This window comes from Mustela erminea, chromosome 6 (assembly GCF_009829155.1).
Source record: "Mustela erminea isolate mMusErm1 chromosome 6, mMusErm1.Pri, whole genome shotgun sequence".
Classification (NCBI taxonomy): domain Eukaryota; kingdom Metazoa; phylum Chordata; class Mammalia; order Carnivora; family Mustelidae; genus Mustela; species Mustela erminea.
The window spans coordinates 100958025-100976238 of record NC_045619.1 but is presented as its reverse complement, the minus strand read 5'-3'; the positions used below and the strand labels follow the sequence as shown (position 1 = coordinate 100976238).

At 39.2% G+C, this 18214-nt stretch overlaps 1 protein-coding gene across 1 annotated transcript; it reads left to right on the top strand.

The window, feature by feature from the left end:
• Positions 1–2877: 2877 nt before the first annotated feature.
• LOC116593611 (casein kinase II subunit alpha'-like) lies at positions 2878–10992 on the top strand. The gene is given in 6 exon segments (XM_032347887.1): positions 2878–2927; positions 5050–5120; positions 9320–9667; positions 9751–9795; positions 9798–9827; positions 9830–10992. Coding segments are annotated over 6 exon segments (1467 nt in total). The 3' UTR covers positions 10753–10992.
• The last annotated feature ends 7222 nt before the right edge of the window (positions 10993–18214 follow it).

Below are 18214 nucleotides of genomic sequence, written 5' to 3'. Positions count from 1 at the left end.
GTCAAATGTAGGAACTTTGTTTCAATATATCTCATTTTCTTTTCTGTGCTCCTAGTGTCATATGTTATATCTGTGCATGTTACATCAACTCAGCAATATGGTGACATAACTAGTGCTTTATATAATCTTATTTCCACAGTCTTTCTCTGGGAATGTCATTTATTTTTGCCTTTGTTTTTTTAAGAATCGTTTTGCTGGATATAGAATACATGGTTGCCTTTTTTTTTTAATCTTTAATCATTTAGATTATGTTATCCCATAGACTCCTAGCTTCCATTATTTTTTTTTTTTCATTTTGATTATGTTATCCCATAGACTCCTAGCTCCCATTATTTTTTGGTAAGAAGTCAGCTGTTAATCATAATTTTGGTCTCCTTTTGTGATAGGTTGGTTTTTTTCTCTTGCAGATTTCAAGGTTTTCTTTTTGTTTGCTTATTCTTGTCTTTTAGCAGTTTGACCCCATGATGATGTGCTTAAGTGTGGATGTCCTTGTTTATTTCCTAGTTAGGATTTATTGGGCTTCATGGATCTGCAGATTAGGTTTTCATCAAATTTAGGCAATTTTTGGCAATTACTTCTTCAAATATATTTATTAATCCTTTTCTGTCTTCCTTCTGGGGGTCTCCTTATATATGTGTTGGTACACTTATTGTTGATCTGGTCTCAGGCTTTGTTCATTTTCTTCATTTTTTTTTTTCTCCCTCTCTGCTTGAGATTGAATAATTTCTGTTGATTCTTCAAATTCACTGATTCTTCTGTCATCTCAAATCAGTTGAATTTTCCATTTCAGGTACTGTATTTTTTAGCTGTAAGTTTCATTCAATTCTTTAATTTACTTTGTATCTTTTTATTGAGACTCTTCATGTGTTGTGCCATTTTCATCATGGTTTTCAACACTATTTCCATTAGTCTTTGACCATGTCTGTATAGCTGTTTTTAAATCTTTGCTGAATCTACCATCTGGAAATACTCAGACAGTTTCTCCTTAATGCTTTTTGTAGTAAGGGTCACTTTTCTTGTCTCTTTGTTTTAAAATCTTATTGAATTTCAGGTAATGTAGCAATTAGGGGTTCTGATTTCCTCCCTAGAAGGTTGTCTTGTCTTGTTTTGTTTAGTAACTTGCCTCCTGTAAATTTATGAAGTCTGTCTCTACTGCAGTGTGCATCCACTGATGTCTCTATTCATTTCTTAAATTTTTAAATCTTGCTTCCTACCTGTTGCCGCTGTGCCTGCATCCTTTAACATTTAGCCAAAGATTGGGCAGATGTTGCGTGCAGACCCCATTATTCATGCTTTCTCCTCTGCTGATGGATCTGTGTGGGCTTATAAGCCCATTCAACATTTGGGTCATTTTCAAGGCTGCCTGGTTTTTGCTTTCTAACAAGCTTTTTGCTTCTTTGCGTGTGTGCGCATGCTTTGGCAACCATGGGTATGCGGGTGGCTTGAGCCAGCTTCAGTTTCTACTCTGCATGCCTCTGGTAAATCTAGAGTTCATGTGGAGTGCTTATCACATCCAGATGGCTCTCTGACCTCTCAGAGTTTACAGTTAAATACCTTGCTACTCTCATCTTGTTTCCCTCAAACAGCATTGCAACCCCAGGCTAGAGAACTCTGTGTGCTTAGCATGGAGGCCACCTCTTTGACTTACTCTGCCTCAGGTTAAGCAAGTCCCTTCTCTAAGTGACAAGTTCTGGCATGGGAAATGAGAGCACAGCACAGACTCACACAAGCTCTAACCAAACTTCAGTGATTTTCATGAGTAAACACTTCTTAATTTTTTGTAGGTCTTCAGGGTCTTTAAAGTAATATTATCCAGATTTATAGCTTCTTTTTTTAAAAGTGGGGATGATTTGTCAGTTTCCTCACCTCATGGTACTGAAAGTGAATTTCCCTCTCTTACTTTGAATCATACTCCAACCAAAGCAGTTTAATGAGAATAGACCTAGAGAGGACTGGTAAACTTTTCAGAAGTATCCATTCAAGGCTCCCAGAATGCCAGAGTTTGACATGTAACCTTTATCTATTAAGTTGATTACTTTTGGTAATGGATACATGTTTTATTTTTAGATATTCTTTGTGTTTATTCATATTCATTTTAAAGTAAATACTGAGTTACTTCAGTCCAGCTGGTTATGAGTACCTTATTTGATGTAAGTATGTAGTATTTTAATAAAATATGTTAGAATGTAGACTTGATCTTTGGATTGAAAAAAATAACACCTAGTCATAGACATAAGAATGGGGAGTTGGTATACTTGAACTAAGGACTTTATTTCTGTGCAAATTTTCTCCTGCCCCCATTCTGTCACAGGTGAATCCCCATTCTTTTAGGCAAGAATGTGGATCCCCACCCCATATAGACCATGGACTTTAGTTATATATAAATGGTATGTTATATATAAATGGTAATATAATGGGTTGGTAATCTGTTATGAATTTGAGAATGCATTTAATGGGAAAGAAAGCTAATTACAAAGCTGCCAAAGTGGGAAGGCGAGAAGGCACTATGTCTCATAAAACCTAGTTTGGAGAGCTTGATATGAATCTCTTGCAGTTCTGGAATTATAAATGTTTGGCTTATATTCAGGAAATCTGGAACCTGCGAGGACTGGTAAGGTGCATTGGTTAATGAAGGGAGAAAGTCTAATGTTAGTTGAGACTGTTCTGCACACTCAGCATTTGGTTTGACAAAAAGTGCTCGAGTGCTTTTGAAGGACCAGATGTTTGTCAAGTGTAGGGAGTGGGCCCTTGTGGGGGAATCCATTTTAGACACTGTACAAAAGGGTTGCTTAGAGGTACAGGGAGGACTCAGAAGAAGACAATCCAAAATGGATCTCTGGATTCCTTAAGAGTTAAGAAGAAAAAAAGCCCGACAGAATGGATTGCGTTCACTCAGGCAAGGGAGTTGCCGGGGCGAACAGCCATGGGTACAGAAGTGCCTGTGCGAGGAAGTCGGCATGAAAATAACTGCTGGGCACCTGGCTGGCTCTGTCAGTAGACCATGTGACTCTTCATCTTGGGATTACGAGTTTAAGCCCCATATTAGGTGTGTAGCCTACGTTAAAACAAAAACCTAAAACAATAAAATGATTGCCAAATGCAGCCCGTTCCAAAGCATCTTAGCCAAGTAAGAACTCAGTCACCCCCGACAGTTTTAACTCTGGCAAGGTCAAGCCATACACAGCCAACTGAGAGGAGGAATGGAATTAGGCAGGAAAGAAGAAAAGGACCATGCCGGCCTTCTAACCCTACTGCAGGTAGTTAGCCTGTAGCCTGGCTTGGGTTATGAACTCTTGACATTTGGTGTTTTTATAATTTTGTGGGGCTGACATTCTGTTTTAGTGCCTTACAAGTTCAAACAACTCTATGGACTTTATATTAAAGTAAGCTTTTTCAATCTGGATTGGTAGAAAAATATCTGAATATTTAAGAGACTAGTGGGAGATGATTTTGCTGTGTGATTTTATCCCGTGAGTTTAAAACATCAGTTATGGGGGCGCCTGGATGGCTCAGTGGGTTAAAGCCTCTGCCTTCGGCTCAGGCCATTATCTCAGAGTCCTGGGATTGAGCCCTACATCGGGCTCTCTGCTCAGCGGGGAGCCTACTTCCTCCCCCTCTCTCTGCCTGCCTCTCTGCCTACTTGTGATCTCTGTCTGCCAAATAAATAAATAAAATCTTTTTAAAAAATAGTGGTTACATATATTAAGATTTTTGGGGTGCTTGACTGGCTCAGTCAAGAGAGAGTGTGGTTCCTGATCTTGGGGTTGTGACTTGGGGCCCCAAATTGGATGTGGGGATTACTGAGAAAAAAATAAATAAACTTAAAAAAAAAAAAAGAAGATGTTTGAGCATTTTTTTTTTTTGGTGCTATAATTCCATTCATGTGATTATTCAAAACCTGAAATAGTTTTGTCACAATTATATATGGGGGATATGTGTATATATATATATATATACACATATATATGTGCATATACATATACACATATATATATGTGTGTGTATATATATATGTGTATATAAAAAGTTAACAGTGACATATATATATATACACACATATATATATATACACACATATATATATGTGTGTGTATATATATATATGTCACTGTTAACTTTTTAAACAAAGCATTATTGTTTTGGTATTTTTTTTAAAAGATTTTATTAATTTATTTGACAGACAGATCACAAGTAGGCAGAGAGAGAGAGAGAGGAGGAAGCAGGCTCCCCATTCAGCAGAGAGCCCGATGCGGAGCTCGATCCCAGGACCCTGGGATCATGACCTGAGCCTAAGGCAGAGGCTTTAACCCACTGAGCCACCCAGGCGCCCCTGTTTTGGTATTTTTAATAAGATTTTTTATTGTACTATATTACAGCTTCATATTCTTTCCCCTTAAAATCGCTATGAAATTTTGTTCTGTTATCTTCCCATAATTGCTACCAGAATTAATACTGCTAATACTGAAAGAGCTAATCCAGGAATTTGGTAGAACAATCTATTTTTATTTTTATTTATTCTTTTAAAGATTTTATTTATTTGACAGAGAGAGAGAGAGAGATCACAAGAAGGCAGGCGGGGGGTGGGGGAAGCAGGCTTCCTGCTGAGCTGAGAGCCTGATGCGGGGCTCAATCCCAGGACCCTGAGATCATGACCTGAGCCAAAGGCAGAGGCGTAACCCTCTGAGCCACCCAGGCACCCCTATCTATTTTTATAATTTATAATTTATTTATTATATAGTATTATTTATTATTTATTATTATTTTATTAATAAGGCAAAAGAAATCCTTTCTGATGATTGCTTTTAGTTGGTCATAGCTCTTATTTCCCCCTTCATTCTGTTGATAACACTTCTTTGATTATGTTAAAAATTCAGGAATTATCTTGTGGCATACTTCTTTGCCTTTTAATATTGGTAAACTCTGATTTTATTTCTTTGGGTCTTTCAGCTTCTCTCCATTTTCCTATCAACTAGATGCTTTTGATTTCTTAGTCTTTCTCTCCAACCCTTCTGTTAAGGCTGTATGTCCCCCTGTTCTCTGTTTCTCCAGAGCACAACACGTGTACATCAGCAATAACCTGTCCTCGAATTTATTCTGTGTCAACCTCTTGCCAACTGATGGTGAGTTCTAGGAGCAATCTTGAACATATTTGTATCTCTAGGGCTAACTGAGGCGCTGTATAGGTAGTCAGCTAATAACATTTTCTGTGAATGACACAATGCTAGGCATTCAGTAGGTTAATTCTTTTCATTTCCCTCACCCTCAGGTAGGAGGAATAGAAGTGAACTGGAATAGAAGGTTCAGATTCTCCATAGAAAGTTAAATAATGCTGTAGAGACTATTATGTGACTTTCATTCCTGAAAATATCCTAGTGAGTAGAACAGAAACAGGAGATACCCTTCTTGTAGAGGAACATCTGATTTCTTTTTTAGAAGATTAAAAAATGCAAGGTCGGATTGTATGCCAGGTTTACAACGTATCTGATATGCAGAAGGACCTGTCAAAAAGAAGAAGATATCTAGCATATGAAATTCTTTAAGGTATTTTGGATTTCATATAAGATGTGTTTTATCTTTTGGTCAACCAGGTGCTGCCATTCATATTCTAAATTAAGTGTCTTAACATAAATTTATTATTAATGAAATTCTCTTAAAATTCAACCTCAGGGGACAGAGTTTCATGAATCTTTCATATATTTGTTTGTAGTGCTGGGAGATACCAGAAATCATTTTAAAACTAGAGAGGGTGGACTTAGAGAGAGGGGCAGAGGAAGAACAGGCGAATGAAACTCAAATTTAAAGATTTCCTCTTTACAATGTGAAATTATACTTCATCCCTTGGGTGACATCTAGAGTGACCTGCCATTTCCTGAGATCATTATGTAGCAGAAAGGATTAATAATTATTATTTTAGACACTGAGCCTATTCTGTTTCATGTAGACAAATATTTCCAAATTGCCCTTCATAGGGAATATACAATGTTTATGCCTACAAAACCAGTCTATTTTTTATTAGGTTCGGTTGGCTATGTGTAGTACATCCTTAGTTTTTGATGTAGTGTTCAGTGATTCATTAGTTGCATATAACACACAGTGTTCATCACGACATGTGCCCTCCTTGATACCCATCACCCAGTTACCCCATCCCCCCTCCCTGCTCCTCTCTGAAACCCGGAGTTTGTTCCTGGAGCCCATAGTCTCTCACAGTTTGTCTCCCTGATTTCTCCCCCTTCAGTTTTCCATTCCTTTCCCTTTGGCCCTCCATCTTATTCCTTATGTTCGACATATAAGTGAAACCATGTGATTTTTGTCTTTCTCTGCTTCACTTATTTCACTTAGCATAATCCTCTCCGGTTCCATGCATGTGGATGCAAATCCTTTCTGATGGCTGAGTAATATTCCATTGTACCACATCTGCTTTATCCGTTCATCTCTTAAAGAGCATCTTGGCTCCTTCCACAGTTCAGCTATTGTGGACATTGCTGTTATGAACATTAGAATGCACGTGCCCCTTCTTCTCACTATATCTGTATCTTAGGGGTAAATACCCAGTAGTGCAATTGCTGGGTCATTGGGTCGTTATTTTTAACATCTTGAGGAACCTCCATACTGCAAAACCAGTCTTTAGAATATTGATCTTCTTATGTCAGATTTTAAAAGATGTACTACAATAGAGCTGTAATTGGTATTTTCTTTAATTAATATGGAGTGAAATTAAATATCTTCTCCTATATTAAAAAAAATACTTTCTCTAGTAGTTAATCACATCCTTGCCAAATTCTTTACTCGCCATGCTTGCACACGTAAAAGCCACAGGTTCCATTAATTATGAGTTAGGACCTTGTAAAGTGGGTGACCTTGTTCTTATTTTCCCTTAGGAAGAAAGTATTAAAGCTGAGTTTTTTTTACGGCACACCTCTAACAGATTTTTCAGTTGAATTGTACCATTAGTAATCAGATGTAGTCATTTTGGGGAGTTAAAAATAATGAAATAGATTATTTGTTGTTACAAAGAAGTGAAAAATCTCCCATTTTCCAGATCCCTTGTTTCTCTTATATTGCCCTGTGAACTTACCAAGTGATCAGATAAATCAGGATGTTTTTGTAAATAGATGGGCATCTCCTGAATGGGTCCTGGGTATAAACAGATGTGGTCAAAATTCCAAAAAAAAGTATGTGTGGGACACCTGGGTGGCTCACTTAAGCATTTGCCTTTGGCTGAGGTCAAAATTCCCGGGTCCTGGGACTGAGTCCCACACTAGACTCTGCCTGCTGCTTCCCCTGCTTGTGCTCTCATGCTCTCATGCTCTCTCTGGCAAATGAGTAAATAAAATATTTTTTAAAAAGTGTACATCACATGAACTCTCAAGGAAACAGATGTATAGTGAGCCTCTCTGTAGCTGCCATCTTACTGTGTTTAAGTGGATACATTTCACTTAATGAGCCTATCCTTCATGTTTCGTCCTTTCTGTGCTGCAGAAATGATTTTAGGCTCTCACCTCAAATTTTGCCACCCTTCACAGTCCTGAAAGTATGTTAAAGACCAGCTATTCTTAAACCTGAGATGTTATGTCTAGGTAACTCCTAGAAATTACGAACTAGGTGATGACAAAGAAAGAGGTGTCGGAAGTAAGGAAATGAGACAAAATAGAAAGATATTTGGAGAACTTGGTTGCTAAAGGATTTTCAAGAACAAAAGAGAGACTCTTGTTTTTTATTATTTTGAAATAATCACAATTAGCTAAAAAGCCATAATCAGTTGTAAAAATGTGAAATGACAATGATAATAAGAAATTTGTGGTTCAAGTAATGTGAAGCCTCCTGTAAAATCTTCATGGATGTGGAAACACAGCCCTCACTAGTTAGAATGGCAAATTGCCAGTACTACTTCTGCTATGACAAAGGTTCAGTTTTTAAAAATTTTGATGAAAAATCATGTTTCATGCTACTATAGCAGAAAACAACAGACTTCAGAATTTACGCAGCTGATATCATATGCTTTGATTATTATATAACCAATTTTTTTTTCCTGTTTGGGAAATTAGGCAGATGTGTTTGCCTGTACCCTCTCTCCACATAAGCTAATGCCTTTTGTATGCTTTTTTAAAAAAAATTTTGTTAAATTTTAAGATGCTTAAGTTTAATGATTCTTGGTGTTATAAAAGATCTTCACATCTTCTTATATAAAATGTGAAGAATTATTAGAGGAATAAATAAAGGAAAAAGAATGTTAGGCTTTATAAAAATACACTATTTCCAAAAATGAGATATTACTATGTGCCTATCCCAAGTCCCCAATTTAGTTTTATCCACCAGAACTTTTGGTCTCTTAGAACTGATATATTGTTAACATGTCTTATCAATCACATGTGATACAAAAGCAGTGTCTTGAATTTATGCTTAATTTGGGGGAAGTATTTCTTTAAATGAATAATGCTAATTTGTTTTTTGAAAAGATTTACATAAATTGTAACAATGGGGAAGATTTTTTTCACAAGGATTTTCAGACTGTTTCCTAGGTACCTAATAATATTTGCATGAAGTAATCCATATAACGGGTAAGTATGATGATCTGTAAGGTAGTGAGTATATCAAGATTCCAGTGGACTAAATTATGACAGAACTAAAGGGCAAATGTCTTGAGGTAAGATGATGAAGTTGAACCTACTGTCCTGATCAGATAAAAATAGAAGGCTGGTACTCATGGTTAATTTATGAACTGGTTATATCCTGTGATCATTTACAAAAATTTTTAGTTCCTTTATTATAAACAAAGAATGTTTATCATTCATGCTAATCCTTTTTTCCTATATTTTCACTTACATTACGTTTATTTGGTCACAGATTTTATATGGCCAAATGTATTGATACTTTCTTTTATAACTTCTGTTGTTTGAAAAATCTGTCACTCATCAGTAATACCACTCATATATGTTTTCCTCTGAAATACTTAATGGTTTAATGCTTTTGTTAAAAAGAGTAAACACGGGCGCCTGGGTGGCTCAGTGTGTTAAATCCTCTGCCTTCGGCTCAGGTCATGATCCCAGGGTCCTGGGGTCAAGCCCCACAGAGCCCCACATCCAGCCCCACATTGGGCTCTCTGCTCAGCAGGAAGCCTGCTTCCACTCTCTGCCTGCCTCTCCGCCTACTTGTGATCTCTGTCTGTCAAATGAATAAACAAAAATCTTAAAAAAAAAAAAAGAGTAAACACTTTTACTAATAGGGTTTATTTTGGTGTATGTGTTGAGATGCGTAGGTAGGTTTTTCTCACTAATTTTTTCTAGAGTATTTTTATTTTCCATCGATTATTCTTTTGTAGGCAACATAGCATTTAATAATTATATTTTTGGCGGCAGCCACCGCTGCCCCTTTCCCGGCCGGCGGCCGCCGCTGCTGGTGCCTCCCCTGCTGGTGCCGCCGCCGCAGCCGCAGCTTCCGAGCTGCAAGCTGAGCGGAGGCCCGGACGGAGCGCCAGCGCCGCCTGCCCAGCCACCCCGCCCGCCGCTCCACGGCCCGGCCAGCTCTGCCGGCGCCCCCGGCGCCCCCAGTCCGCCCGCCCACGCGGGCCCAGCCTGGCGTGACCGCCTGCCGCGGCGCTCCTCCTCCTCCCGCGCCCCGCGGCCGGCCGCCTCCTCTGCCCGCCCCCGCTCCGCGCAGCTCGCGGCTTGCGGCGCAGCCACTCTCTGCGCCCTGCAGCGCCCCCCCCCCCCCACCCCCTTTCCCCGTCCTGCCCGCCCTGTCTACGCGCAGGTGAACGGCTGAGGAGCCGCAAGTACTGGAACTATGAGGCTCACGTCCTTGGGGTGATCAAGATGATTACCAACTGGTTGGAAACTTGGTCGAGGAAAGTATAGTGAACTATTTGAGGCCATCAACACCACCAACAATGAGAGAGAGGTTGTAAATATTCTCAAGCCAATGAAGAAAAAGAAGATAAAACGAGAGGTTAAGATTCTGGAGAACCTCCGTGGTGGAACAAATATCATTAAGCTGATGGACACTGTGAAGGACCCTGTGTCAAAGACCCCAGCTTTGGTATTTGAATATATCAGTACTACAGATCTTAAGCAACTTGACCAGGTCCTGACAGACTTTGATATCGGGTTTTATATGTATGAGCTACTTAAGGCCCTGGATTCCTGCCACAGCAAGGGAATCACGCACAGGAATGTGAAACCTCACAAGGTCGTGAGAGATCACCAGCCGAAAAAGCTGCGACTGATAGCCTGGGGTCTGGCAGAGTTCCACCATCCTGCTCAGGAGTACAATGTCCGTGTAGCCTCGAGATATTTCAAGGGCCCGGAGCTTCTTGTGGACGATCAGATGTATGATTACAGCTTGGACATGTGGAGTTTGGGCTATATGTTAGCAAGCATGATCTTTCGAAAGGAGCCCTTCTGTCACGGAAAGCACAACTATGACCAGCTTGTTCGCATTGCCAAGGTTCTGGGTACAGATGAGCTGTATGGGTATCTGAAGAAATATCACATAGACCTAGATCCGCACTTCAACGAAATCCTGGGACAACATTCACGGAAATGCTGGGAAAACTTTATCCATAGTGAGAACAGATACCTCGTCAGCCCCGAGGCTGTAGATCTTCTGGACAAATTTCTGCGATACGACCATCAACAGACACTGACTGCCAAAGAGGCCATGGAGCACCCGGACTTCTATACCCTGCTGAAGGAGCAGCCCCAGCCTTCTGCAGGCAACACTGTGCTTTCCAGGGGCCTCCCAGCAGCCCGGTGAAGACTTGGAAGGCGATGGGTCATGTGGCATTGATGCTCGCCAATAAAACCGACCAACCAAACCCAAATCTTGAAGGAAAACTACAATGTGATAAAATGAAATTCTAGTCATTCCTTCTAAATGCAAAGAAGAGTAAAGACCTGTCTGTCAAAAAGAAAGAAATCCCCCAGTACTAGTCTACAGGGTGCTGCCGTTGTGGCGGCAGGACGATGCCCAGAGTTCAGGATCTGAGGGAGCACTCCCTTTGGAATGCATGGGAGAGGAGAGACCTGGAGTTGTTGTTGTTCATTTACCTTTATTTAACAGGAGCCTACTGTTGAATTAACCCGTTCAGTCAACAAGCTCTGAATATCTGACTTCCTGTCTATTCCGCTATGGTCTGGGTTTCCTTTGGTGTGAGATTCAGGCTCAAGATTTAGCAAAACGTCAGCAGTCTATACTGACACACCAGCCTCATTTATGAAAAAAAGATATTAAAACAGTGACAGTATTTTTTTAAGCTTTTACAAATTCATGTTTTTTTGTTTTTTTTTTTAAGATTTTATTTATTTATTTGACAGAGAGAAATCACAAGTAGATGGAGAGGCAGGCAGAGAGAGAGAGAGGGAAGCAGGCTCCCTGCCGAGCAGAGAGCCCGATGCGGGACTCGATCCCAGGACCCTGAGATCATGACCTGAGCCGAAGGCAGCGGCTTAACCCACTGAGCCACCCAGGCGCCCTACAAATTCATGTTTTATGTATTTTTTTATGACATGAGCTCTCTAGGAAATGGGCCTCACCCCTGCAGTTTTCTTCTAAGTGTATTCATTTGGGAGCAAACTGCAGGCGCTCACAAGAGGCCCCTTTGCCGTCAGCAGGCATCACTTGAAACCTTGTGACACCATGAACAGGTCCCTCTGTCTCACTAGAAGTGTGATGCGAAGTGCATAACTTGGAGCTCACTGTAACCTTTGTTGATTTGCCTGGTCATAAAACCTTGTTGCTATTTTTTCCGTGTAGCCTTTTTTTTATTTTTTGCAGACTTATAAGGAAAATGTCACCATTTCCCAGCACATCCATCCCTATGTGTGCACCTGTTTTCATGCACCTCTCTAAAATAGAGACTTTCTGGTTATAACCACAATGAAAGCTGGAAAGTCGGTCTTCAGGCAGGTTGGGGAATAAGGGAAACATCCTATTAGAATGTATTTAGGAAAAGACCTACTGAGTGACAAAAATGTACTCTTCCCCCAGCCCCTACCCTTTTTGCCTTTTTATCCCCATGAAAAGCAATTTCCCTCTATTGTCAGGGTAAGCTGCATTTGGAAGCTCCAAGAGGTCATATGTGAACGTGATGGCAGAGCTGTCCTTCTTACGGGCAGGGATTGGGGTCGTGTGTACAGGTCCAGCCCGTTCCCTAGTGACTGAGCAATTATCATCTGGGAGGCCTGAGGGGTTAGTTAGAGCTCCTGGAGCCAGTGTCAAAGCTCAGGATCCATTGTGCCAGCCTTCGTGTTAGCAAAGGAAGCTAAATTCTGTCTTAAAAAGTAAACAGGCTGATTTCATTTGGGGGACTTAGCACCAGTCTGATTTGCAAGCAGTCTCCTCCCCCAGCTACAGAGCCATGCCACAGCTGTGGGACTTCAAGCTAGGCTAGAGCTCGAGGTGTCGACCCACAACAGACCGTAGGATTTCTTTATTAATTATTTAATAATGCCACACATTTTTATAAGGTTAGATTGTTTGTTTGAAAACATCTGTATATTCCGTATTCCAATAAAATTGTATTGGTATTGGTAGTAAAAAAAAATGTATATTTTTATATTTGTGAATTATATATTTTATACTTTATTATCTAATGCTGAAAGCTTCATTTGTTAATCTTTTTTTTAATTTAAAAAAATTTTTTTATAAACATATAATGTATTTTTATCCCCAGGGGTACAGGTCTGTGAATCGCCAGGTTTACACACTTCACAGCACTCACCATAGCACATAACCTCCCCAGTGTCCATAACCCCACCCCCCCTCCCCCCAGCAACCCTCAGTTTGTTTTGTGAGATTAAGAGTCACTTATGGTTTGTCTCCCGTCTGATCCCATCTTGTTTCATTTTTTTCTTTTCCAACCCCCCAAACCCCCCATGTTGCATCTCCACTTCCTCATATCAGGGAGATCATATGACAGTTGTCTTTCTCCGATTGACTTATTTCACTAAGCATGATACCCTCTAGTTCCATCCACATAATTGCAAATGGCAAGATTTCATTTCTTTTGATGACTGCATAGTATTCCATTGTGTATATACACCACCTCTTCTTTATCCATTCATCTGTTGAGGGACATCTAGGTTCTTTCCATAGTTTGGCTATTGTAGACATTGCTGCTATAAACATTCGGGTGCACGTGCCCCTTCAGAGCACCACGTTTGTATCTTTAGGGTAAATACCCAGTACTGCAATCGCTGGCTCATAGGGTAACTCTATTTTCAACTTTTTTAGGAACCTCCATGCTGTTTTCCAGAGTGGTTGCACTAGCTTGCATTCCCACCAACAGTGTAGGAGGGTTCCCCTTTCTCTGCATCCTCGCCAGCATCTGTCATTTCCTGACTTGTTAATTTTAGCCATTCTGACTGGTGTGAGGTGATATCTCATTGTGGTTTTGATTTGTATTTCCCTGGTGGCGAGTGATATGGAACACTTTTTCATGTGTCGGTTGGCCATCTGGATGTCTTCTTTGAAGAAATGTCTGTTCATGTCCTCTGCCCATTTCTTGATTGGATTATTTGTTCTTTGGGTAAGTTTGCTAAGCTCTTTATAGATTTTGGATACTAGCCCTTTATCTGATAAGTCGTTTGTAAATATCTTCTCCCGTTCTGTCAGTTGTCTTTTGGTTTTGTTAACAGTTTCCTTTGAGGTGTAAAAGCTTTTGATCTTGATGAAATCCCAATAGTTCATTTTTGCCCTTGCTTCCCTTGACTTTGGCGATGTTTCTAGGAAGAAGTTGCTGTGGCTGAGGTCGAAGAGGTTGCTGCCTGTGTTCTCCTCAAGGATTTTGATGGATTTCTTTCTCACATTGAGGTCCTTCATCCATTTTGAGTCTATTTTCATGTGTGGTGTAAAGAAATGGTCCAATTTCATTTTTCTGCATGTGGCTGTCCAATTTTCCCAGCACCATTTGTTGAAGAGGCTGTCTTTTTTCCATTGGACATTCCTTCCCGCTTTGTCAAAGATTAGTTGACCATAGAGTGGAGGGTCTATTTCTGGGCTCTCTATTCTGTTCCATTGATCTATGTGTCTGTTTTTGTGCCAGTACCATACTATCTTAATGATGACAGCTTTGTAATAGAGCTTGAAGTCTGGAATTGTGATCCACCAACTTTGGCTTTCTTTTTCAATATTCCTTTGGCTATTTGAGGTCCTTTCTGATTCCATATAAATTTTAGGATTATTTGTTCTATTTCTTTGAAAAAAAATGGATGAGATTTTGATAGGGATTGCATTAAATGTGTAGATTGCTCTACGTAGCGTGGACATTTCCACAATATTTGTTCTTCCAATCCATGAGCATGGAACATTTTTTCCATTTCTTTGTGTCTTCCTCAATTTCTTTCATGAGTACTTTATAGTTTTCTGAGTATGGATTCTTTGCCTCTTTGGTTAGGTTCATTCCTAGGTATCTTATGGTTTGGGGTGCAATTGTAAATGGTACTGACTCCTTAATTTCTCTTTCTTCTGTCTTGTTGTTAGTGTAAAGAAATGCAACTGATTTCTGTGCATTGACTTTATATCCCGACACTTTACTGAATTCCCGTACAAGCTCTGGCAGATTTGGAGTGGAGTTTTTTGGTTTTCCACATATAGTATCATATCATCTGCGAAGAGTGATAATTTGACTTCTTCTCTGCCGATTTGGATGCCTTTAATTTCTTTTTGTTGTCTGATTGCTGAGGCTAAGACTTCTAGTACTATGTTGAATAGCAGTGGTTATAATGGACATCCCTGCCATGTTCATTACCTTAGCAGAAAAGCTTTCAGTTTTTCTCCATTGAGAATGATATTTGCGGTGGGGTTTTTATAGATGGCTTTGATAATATTGAGGTATGTGCCCTCTATCGCTACACTTTGAAGAGTTTTAATCAGGAAGGGATGCTGTACTTTGTCAAATGCTTTTTCAGCACTAATTGAGAGTATCATATGGTTCTTGTTCTTTCTTTTATTAATGTGTTGTATCACATTGATTGATTTGCGGATGTTGAACCAACCTTGCAGTCCAGGAATAAATCCCACTTGGTCGTGGTGAATAATCCTTTTAATGTACTGTTGGATCCTATTGGCTAGTACTTTGGTGAGAATTTTCACATCTGTGTTCATCAAGGATATTGGTCTGTAGTTCTCTTTTTTGATGGGATCCTTGTCTGGTTTTGGGATCAAGGTGTTGCTGGCCTCATAAAATGAGTTTGGAAGTTTTCCTTCCATTTCTATTTTTTGGAACAGTTTCAGGAGAATAGGAATTCTTCTTTAAATGTTTGGTAGAATTCCCCTGGGAAGCCGTCTGGCCCTGGGCTCTTGTTTGTTGGGAGATTTTTGATGACTGTTTCAATCTCCTTACTGTTTATGGATCTGTTCAGGTGATCTTTTTCTTCCTGGTTCAGTTGTGATAGTTTATATGTCTCTAGGAATGTATCCATTTCTTCCAGATTGTCAAATTTGTTGGCGTAGAGTTGCTCATAGTATGTTCTTATAATTGTTTGTATTTCTTTGGTGTTGGTGTTATCTCTCCTCTTTCATTCATGATTTTATTTATTTGGGTCCTTTCTCTTTTCTTTTTGATAAGTCTGGCCAGGGGTTTATCAATCTTATTAATTCTTTCAAAGAACCAGCTCCTAGTTTCGTTGATTTGTTCTATTGTTTTTTTAGTTTCTATTTCATTGGTTTCTGCTCTGATCTTTATGATTTCTCTTCTCCTGCTGGGTTTAGGCTTTCTTTGTTGTTCTTTCTCCAGCTCCTTTAGGTGTAGGGTTAGGTTGTGTATTTGAGACCTTTCTTGTTTCTTGAGAAAGTCTTGTGTCGCTATGTATTTTCCTCTCAGGACTGCCTTTGCTGTGTCCCACAGATTTTGAACAATTGTCTATCCAAATTTCCTCTTGTGATTGAGTTCTAGCTTCAGAGCATTGTGGTCTGGAAATATGCAGGGAATAATCCCAATCTTTTGATACCAGTTGAGACCCGATTTATGACCCAGGATGTGGTCTATTCTGGAGAATATTCTATGTGCACTAGAGAAGAATGTGTATTCTGTTGCTTTGGGATGAATATTCTGAATATATCTGTGATGTCCTCCTGGTCCAGTGTGTCATTTAAGGCTTTTATTTCCTTATTGATCTTTTGCTTGGATGATCTGTCCATTTCAGTGAGGGGAGTGTTAAAAATCCCCTACTATTATTGTATTATTGGTGATGTGTTTCTTTGATTTTGTTATTAATTGGTTTATATTGTTGGCTGCTCCCATGTTAGGGGCATAGACATTTAAAATTGTTAGGTCTTCTTGTGAGACAGAGCCTTTGAGTATGATATAGTGTTCTTCCTCATCTCTTATTACAGTCTTTGGCTTAAAATCTAATTGATCTGGTATAAGGATTGCCACCCCAGCTTTCTTCTGTTGTCCATTAGCATGGTAAATTGTTTTCCACCCCTCACTTTAAACCTGGAGGTGTCTTCAGGTCTAAAATGAGTTTCTTGTAGGCAGCATATTGAAGGGGTTTTGTTTTTCTATCCATTCTGATATCCTGTGTCTTTTGATTGGGCATTTAGCCCTTTTAAATTCAAGGTAACTAATGAGAGATATGAATTTAGTGCCATTGTATTGCCTGTAAGGTGATGTTACAATGTATTGTCTCTGTTCCTTTCTGATCTACTACTTTTAGGGTCTCTCTTTGCTTAGAGTACCCCTTTCAATATTTCCTGTAGTTTGGTGTTTGCAAATTCTTTCAGTTTTTGTTTGTCCTGGAAGATTTTAATCTCTCCTTCTATTTTCAGTGATAGCCTAGCTGGATATAGTATTCTTGGCTGCATGTTTTTCTTGTTTAGTGCTCTGATTATATCATGCCAGTTTTTTCTGGCCTGCCAGGTCTCTGTGGATAAGTATGCTGCCAATCTAATGTTTTTACCCTGTATGTTACAGACTTCTTTTCCTTGGCTGCTTTTAGGATTTTCTCTTTGTCCCTAAGACTTGTAAATTTTACTATCAGGTGACAGGGTGTGAACCTATTTTTATTGATTTTGAGGGGGGAATCTTTGCATCTCCTGGTTTTCAATGCTTGTTCCCTTTGCCATATTAGGGAAATTCTCTACAATAATTCTCTCCAATATACCTTCTGCTCCCCTCTCTCTCTTCTTCTTCTGGAATCCCAATTATTCTAATGTTGTGTTGTCTTATGGTGTTATTGACCTCTCAAACTCTCTTTATGGTCCAGTAGTTTGTCTCTCTTTTGCTCAGCTTCTTTATTCTCCATCATTTGGTCCCCCCCATATCACTAATTCTCTCTTCCATCTCATTTATCTTAGCAGTAAGAGCCTCCAATTTTTATTGCACCTCATTAATAGCTTTTTTTGATTTCAGTTTGGTTAGATTTTAGTTCTTTTATTTCCCCAGAAAGGGCTTTTATCTCTCCAGAGAGGGTTTCTCTTATATCTTCTATACCTGTTTCGAGCCTGGCTAGAACCTTGAGAATCATCATTCTGAACTCTAGATCTGTCATATTACCAAAGTCCATATTGATTAGGTCCCTAGCCCTTGGTACTGCCTCTTGCTTCTTTTTTTGTGGTGAGTTTTTCCACCTTGTCATTTTGTCCAGATAAGAATATATGACGGAGCAAATAAAATAATAAAAGGGTGGCAAAGGCCCCAGGAAAATGTGCTTTAACCAAATCAGAAGAGACTCCAAAACGTGGGAGGGAGAAAGGGGATAAAAAAGAAGTTCAGAAAAAAAAAATTTTTTAAATTTAAAAATTTTAAAATTTTAAAAAATTTAAAAATTTAAAAATAAAACAAATAAAGAAAAAATATTAAAAAAGAAAATATATATATATACATATATATATATATGTATATATATATTAGACTGTTGACTAGAACAGGGTCACTCACGTAATTTTGAGAGTCTTTTGGTCTCTTAGAAGAAACTACCTCTCAAAATTTTAAAGGATGAAAACATATATAAGGGTAGACACAATGAAGGGATGGAATAAGCCTATAAAGATGAGAATATATTTTTTTTAATTTCTAAAAAATGAGTTGACAAAGCAAGTTGGTTGGGAGAAAAAAGAAAAAGAAAGTGGAGAGAATTTGCTGGGGCTGGAGACTAGAACAAGCCTGGAGCTAGACTTAGGGTATATTTTGATCTATTAGGAGAAGTTGTACCCCCAAGTTTTTTAGAAGAAAAACCCCATGTGTATACAAAAAATATGTTAGATACAATGGAGG